This window comes from Pelodiscus sinensis, chromosome 5, assembly GCF_052426305.1.
Source record: "Pelodiscus sinensis isolate ZL-2025 chromosome 5, ASM5242630v1, whole genome shotgun sequence".
NCBI lineage: Eukaryota > Metazoa > Chordata > Testudines > Trionychidae > Pelodiscus > Pelodiscus sinensis.
Genome location: NC_143056.1, coordinates 126,967,803 through 126,974,445, shown reverse-complemented (window position 1 = coordinate 126,974,445; position 6,643 = coordinate 126,967,803). Strand labels below are relative to the sequence as shown.

At 54.7% G+C, this 6,643-nt stretch overlaps 1 protein-coding gene across 2 annotated transcripts; it reads left to right on the top strand.

The window, feature by feature from the left end:
- Nucleotides 1-1,308: 1,308 nt before the first annotated feature.
- Nucleotides 1,309-6,157, top strand: LOC106732399 (membrane-spanning 4-domains subfamily A member 4A-like). Of its 2 annotated transcripts, XM_089778755.1 has the most exons (7): nucleotides 1,309-1,940; nucleotides 2,193-2,303; nucleotides 3,125-3,181; nucleotides 3,757-3,912; nucleotides 4,378-4,500; nucleotides 4,844-4,965; nucleotides 5,943-6,157. In XM_089778755.1, the coding sequence occupies exons 1-6, from the start codon at nucleotides 1,881-1,883 to the stop codon at nucleotides 4,928-4,930; spliced, it is 594 nt and encodes a 197-aa protein (XP_089634881.1). In that variant the 5' UTR covers nucleotides 1,309-1,880; the 3' UTR covers nucleotides 4,931-4,965; nucleotides 5,943-6,157. The 2 variants fall into 2 exon arrangements, with proteins under 2 accessions (XP_089634881.1, XP_089634880.1); XM_089778754.1 differs by having other exon boundaries at nucleotides 1,311-1,940; nucleotides 4,844-6,157.
- Nucleotides 6,158-6,643: the final 486 nt, after the last annotated feature.

Here is a 6,643-nt window from a genome sequence, read left to right as displayed (position 1 = left end):
AAAGAGGGAGCGCATTGGTTAAAAGGTCAATATACACACAGACATGAGTTCCATTCTTGAGGTTCGGCTGTTGTTGAAAAGTCTCAGAGGAGTAACCGTGTTAGTCCGTAACTTTAAAAACAACAAGCAGTCCTGTGGCACCTTAGAGACAAACAAAAAAATACAGGATATAGTATCATGAGCTTTTGTGGGCAAAACCCACATCTTCAGATGAGATGATCTTGAGTGGACAAGCTCATGATACTATATATAGATATAGATATATTTGTTAGTCTCTAAGGCTATGTCTAGACTGCAAGCCTCTTTCGAAAGAGGCTCTTTCGAAAGATACTTTCGGAAGAGCCTCTTTTGAAAGAGAGCGTCTAGACTGCACGCGGAACTTTCGAAAGAGCAAGCCGCTTTTTCTAAAGAAAGCACCCAGTGAGTCTGGATGCTCTCTTTCGAAGAAGCCCTATTTACATTCAAGAACGCCTTCTTTCGAAAGAAGCACTTTCGAAAGAAAGCGTTCTTCCTCGTGAAATGAGGTTTACCGCCGTCGAAAGAAAAGCCGCGTTCTTTCGATTTAATTTCAAAAGAACGTGGCTGCAGTCTAGACGCAGGTGAAGTTTTTTCGGAAAAAGGCTACTTTTCCCGAAAAAAACCCTGAGTCTGGACACAGCCTAAGGTGTCACAGAACTACTTGTTTTTATAGAATTGTTGGGCTTTGTAGCTGCAGATGGATCTTTTCAGATCAATCCAAAGTTACTAACTCAATGTCCATTATAAGTGTATGTCCTGGGATCTCATCTTCTGTGGCTTACAGCTTTTCCCAGGAGCACCCAAGCAGGTAGGAGGGATACGGGATCTTTCGGAAAAGGCTTTATTTTCCAAAAGATCCGTGTCTAGACTGGTGCTTTTTTCCGGCAAAACTGAGCCGAAAAAAAGCGGCAGCCATTTTTATGCTAATGAAGCGGGGGAGATTTAAATCCCCGCTTCATTAGCAATTGCGATACGTCTAATTTGCATCCCTTTTACGAAAAAAGGATGCAATCTAGACGTAGCCATACAGTTTACCACAACCTTCAACAAGACACATGACCAATAATGCTACTGCAATCAAGTTTCATTGTAAATGTCAATATTCCCTTCTGATCATGAATAAAAGCTATCGTGGCAAACAAGGAGCGTTCACATCACAAGACCTGAGCAAACACCTTCCATTCTAATGCTCTAACAACACAAGTTTGCATTTCAAAGTTCCACTCTAACTTACTGTAACAGCCCAACAACTACTTACAAATCTTCCTAACCAGCCTTTAAAGGTCAACCCGGGGTCGCTCAGGCCACGTCTTCACTAAACAGAAGATCACCGCTGCCGTGATTGATTTTCCGGAGTTTGATTTAGTGAATCTAGTTAAGCCTCACTAAATTGAACTCAGAGGGCGCTCTGGTCGGCAGCCAGTACTCCTGCTTCTCTGAGGAGTAAGGGAAGCTGACGGGAGTGTTTGCTCCTGTGGGCCTCCTACTGTAGGGACGGTGGGGAAACTCGAAACATGATACATCGACCCCAGCAACATAATTAATGTAGCTAGAGTTCTGTTTCTTGATTAGACCTTCCCCTTTAGTGTAGACCTGGTCTCAGCCTATAAGATGGTTAACCCTTGCTGGCCATGTGCCACCTTTTAATCAGCTGTCTAATATTTTAATCATATAACTTCACAAGTGGCTTCTGTGAAACTCAGGCATATTCCATGTGGCTGTGCCTAGTAGCTGACTGGTATAATGCAATTTGCCATTTCAGAGTGCCCCCATGACCCAGTTCCTGTTGCACCCACAGAATCATCTTCCCTGCTCCTGAGCCCGTGAGGAGTTTGGTCTCTATCAAGACACCGGGATCTGCCATGTCAGAAGAGGGGCCCTTGCTGCAGCGGTTCCTCCAGGGGCAGCCCAGAGTCATGGGGGTGAGCAGAGAGCGGGAGGGAGGCCGAGGACTGGAGAGTCTCTCTCTCATGGGCCTGTGTGCACACAAAAAGCTGGTTCTCCACTTCACAGCTCATCCCCTTGTTGCTCCAGCCTCACCCCCTCTGCCAGCCTTACCCCTCTGCACAGTCCTTGGGCCCTTGTGTCAGGCAGGCCCTGGGCCTGTTAGCCTGTGCCTGGACACAGCGCCTGTCTCTGCTGCATGCTGAGGGTGGGTTTGTTTCCATCGGCAGGCCCTCTTGCTGCTGGTGGGGCTGCTGCAGATGGCCTTCGGTGTCCTCTTGTCCATCGCTCCCTGCACCTATCGGGATGAGCTGCACGTCCACTTCTACTCAGCAGTGCTGGTGAGTGACCGGCCCCTTTCCTGCGCCTCCGGTCCCAGCTCAGCCAGGGCCTCTCTGGCTCAGGGCTGCCCTTACATGTTATGGGGCCCCACGCAATGGAGGGCCCCTTCAGCTTCTGCTGGGGTCCAGGCGCTTCCCCTTCCCCCACTTGTGGGTCCTGCTGGGAGCCTGGCTGCCTGGTGCTTCCCCCCTCCAATCTTCCCCACGCAGCTCCTGTCCGAGGCCTGGGGTTTCCCCAACCCCCAGCTGCACAGTTCCTGCCGGGAACCAGATGCTTTCCCCAGTGTTCCCCCCCTCCCCCGTGTGTTTCCTGCCAGGGACTTGGGGCTTCCCCCCACCTGCACCCAGCTCCTGCCAGGGGCTAGGACTTCACTCCTGCCCCCCCACCCCTCCCATCCCGCACTGCTTTCCTCATCCCCACCTGCAGCTTCCCAGGGCTCGAGGGGTTCCCTGGGGCCAGAGTGGAGCTGCAGAGGGTGGGGGCTCCTCTATGCCCCCACCCCAGTTCGGCAGCAGGGGGCCCTCTGCTGGCCAATAGCAGCCTGTGGGGGCAGGGAGAAGCCCTGAAGCAGGCATGCATTTCACCTATGCCTAGGGATGGCCCAACCCCCAGTTCCTTGCTCTCCCACCCCCAGGTTCCCTTCCTAGCCCCAGCCCTGCTGATGTCCCCCAACCCCCACCTACAGCCTTCCTGCAGTCCCAGCCGTGGGTCTCCCTGCCACGCCCACCTAATACCCCTTAGTCCTAACCTGCAGCCCCCTCCCCACCGCAGCTCTGCCGCTGCCCCTTATTACTCTCTCTCCTTCTCTCGTCCCCTCCAGTTGCTCTTGGCCGGCGTCATCACGCTGGTGGCAGACACAGCCCACAGCTTGGCCCTGGTGAGTAACCTCTTGATAAAGCCCATTTCAGGGCTCGGTCACACCTCTCCTCATTCCACTCCCTGGTAAAGCGACACCCCTCACGGGGACTGGCCTTGCGCTGAGGATTTCTCTCAGTGAGCAAGGTGCAGGGGAAGAGGATGAAGGCACTGGGAGGAGACGGGCCTGGACCAGCGGTTGAGGTGAACCCCATGGGTGGCGGTGTTCTGAGGTGCCGCTGGGGTACTCAAGGCTCGGCTGCATGAAGGGGAGTTGGTGCCACAGGCAGACCTGGGGACAGAGCCAGGTAGGGGGCAGTCCTAGGGAAGAGAAGGGGTGATCCTGGCCCCGCCCAAAGGAGAGGCAAGGCAGAGCCAGTTGGGAGGGAAGGGTAAGTCAGGACAAGAAGGCTGAGCCCAGTAAGATGGATCCAGAGAGGGGCTGCTAGGGGGTGGTCATGGGGCAATTTGCCTCTGTACATGGGTAGGACTCTAGCAGGCAAGCCGGGGTTTCCGAGCTACAGCCGTTCCCAGCCCAGAAGAGTGGGCAGCCGTTCCTTCTCTTAGCCGCGACAACCAGCTCCCTTCCTCCCGCAGGTGAAAGCCTGCCTGGTCGTCTGCATCATCTGCACAGTGGTGGTGGGCATGATCAACCTGTTCTACCTGGTGGACTTGGTGTATGACCCCCGTAACCGGTACATCCAGTGCTCCTCCAGCAACAGGTTGCACTGCAGGCGGCTGTACCAACTCTCGGTGGGTGCCTGATGCCTCCTCCAAGGGCAGGAATGTGGCAGCCAGCTGGCTGAGATGGGAGCAGAGATGGGAGTTGGAGGAGGAGTTCTATCCCCTGAAGAACTCAGGCTCTTGCTTCATCTCTGTCCCCTCTGGAATTGTCCCCTGAGGTAGATGGGGGATTCATTAGTGTCTGAAATTCCTCTTCCTGTTGGAGGCTTCCTGAGGACAGGGGCTGTAGCCTTCACTGTCAGTTGGGTGGTTGGGCGGCTGCTCAGGATAAATTCAAATGCTGTCAAGCTGATGAGCAGAGTGCCCGCCGTTAGGCTGGTGTTTCTACTGGTGGTGCACATCCACACATGCCTCTGTGCACATAATCATATTTATTCCTCACGTGATGGAAAAAAATCTGTACGTGGATGGAAAAAATTAGAGGGAACATTGCCAGAGGCCTGTCAGTGATTCTCCATCTCCTCTGTTTCCCAGCACTATTGCACAGGCATGCGGGCCATCGTCCTGATCTTAACGTCCCTGGGGTTCTCCATTTCCATTTACCTGGCAGCCTTCGGGTGCAAAGCCGTGTGCCGCCAGAACTCTGCCGATGCTGTGGTAACTACCCTACTGCTACTGGGTGTGGGGCAGCGGGGGAGGGGGGGGATTACAGAGAGCTGGGTAGGAGGGGGAAGGGATGGAAGGAAAAAGGGATGGACGCCAGGGAGAGGCGCAGATGTGACAGGAGCATGGGAAACAGACCGACAGTGGCTGTGTAGCAAAGAAAGGCAGATGGGAGCAGATCGGGTGTCCATGCCTGGTGCATGGATAAGGGCGGGAGATACCCAGATAACGAACAGGCTAGGCTAGGAAGCAGCTACCCATAGCTGGAGGGAGATGGGGCTGGGCTACCCCTGCTGAACCCTCACTGCTCAGCCCATCCCTTTATGTTTCTCTTCAGCCTGCTGCTGCCCCACCCAATCCGCCCACTTCCCAAGAGGCTGCCCCGGAGCCGGAGCCTGTGGCCTCAGAGGGACCCGCGGTGTGAGTGTCCTCCGGCGGAGGGACCGACAGCCTCCCTCAGTGAGCCACTATGCTCTGCCCCTCAGCGAGAGGCCTTCCTGTTTCACCCTCTGCCTTCCCTCCATCCGCCCCATCATGGAAAAGCCCCCACTAATGGCCATGGGGTGGGGTGGCAGCTCACACGCCCCCTGCTGGGCTGCAGCAGCATCACGCCACCGCACAAGCTGTTCATGTCCCGGAGAGGATGGTCTGACAGGCCCTGCAGCCAGCCAACAGGAAGTGGGCTAGAGAGAGGCCGAGAGCCGGCGCTGGTGATGGGCTGCCTCAACCAAGCTCATCCATTATATGGAATAGTTATATGAAGGCCCGTCCCGGAAATCTCTGCTTCCTGGAACCATAGATTCTCAGGGCAGGTTGGACCTCCCTGGTCTGGCACCCTTGGGACCTGATTGGTCATTTTGGGCCCCCCTGCTGCCAGTCCCATCCCTTGCCCTGCCCCCACATCAGCATCCTGGCTCCCCGCACAGCCCATCTGAGCCGCACGGCGGCTCCCACCCCCTCCTGCAGCCCAGCTGAGCCGTGCGCTGAGCTTCCAGGCTCTTCCCCCCCCCCCCCCACAAGCCCAGTTGGGCTGTGTCCCCCCCTCCCCCCATTGCCCGGTTCTCCACCTCCCACAGCATGTGGACTCTCTGATCCTGGGATATCTGTGGTCCTTCCAGCCCAGGGATGTTGCCAGCCCAGAGAGCTCCAGTTGATAGAGGTACAACCTGTACCACTGAATTATCTTCTCTGCTCTTCTGTATAACACAGATCAGCGCATGTTACTCAGTCACACCTGCACTGAGCCGGTAACTTGCGTTTGGCTGAAGCATCTTCCATGGAGGCATCCGTCTTAAGCCATCAGAGATGGAGAATCCATCCCTTCCTGTAGTAGTCTGTTAATCACCCCACCATTAGAAAATTGTGCCTCATTTAATTTGTCTGGCTTCAGCTGGTAGCCATTGGCTCTCCTTATGCCTTTCTCTGCTCAATTACAGAGCCCTGGTATTTGATCTTCCACAAGCAGTCTACCGGGGGCATCTCCTCCTGCTTTGAGGGGTGGGTGTATCAGCGAAGCTGCAGGCATGGATGGTATTATTGCTCCAAAGGGATGGCTTTGCGGCTGCTTGAAAGGTGCTGCTGTTCCCGCGGGATTGTGTCTTAATGTGTCGAATGGCCCCTGCTTTAGAAAATAAACAAACAGCCGAGTTTCCCCTTGTTCATGGTTGGGTTGGTTGGTCTGTCTTGGCGATGAGATTAACAGACCCACACAAGTCAGGAAAGGGTCAAAGGGAGCCCAATCAGCCCTGCCCCATGACACCGGGGCAGGTGTCAGGTTTGAGGGAAGAGCTACCAAGGGAGAACCCAGTTCCATGGCTGCCTGGCAGGGTGGGAGAGCTGATGTGAGAAGAGGGGGAGATGGCTATTCATTGTAGCCTGCCTGTGGGAAGAGAATTTTTGGGGGTTTTTTTTTAGATGCAGTTTGGACTCTGATTGCCCTAGAAGTGGCAGAACATTGATGTGACGTTCATAGCTGGGGGCTGCGTCGCCTCAGCCTGGAAGATGCTGGGTGGATCAGCTGGAATTTTGGGGGGAAATAGAGGCTGGGCCACTGTGGCGTGGGTCTAGGCTGTGCAGGTGTGCAGCAGTGTTCCCTCTCATTTTTTCCATCCAGGGACAGAATAAATTTTGTTATGTG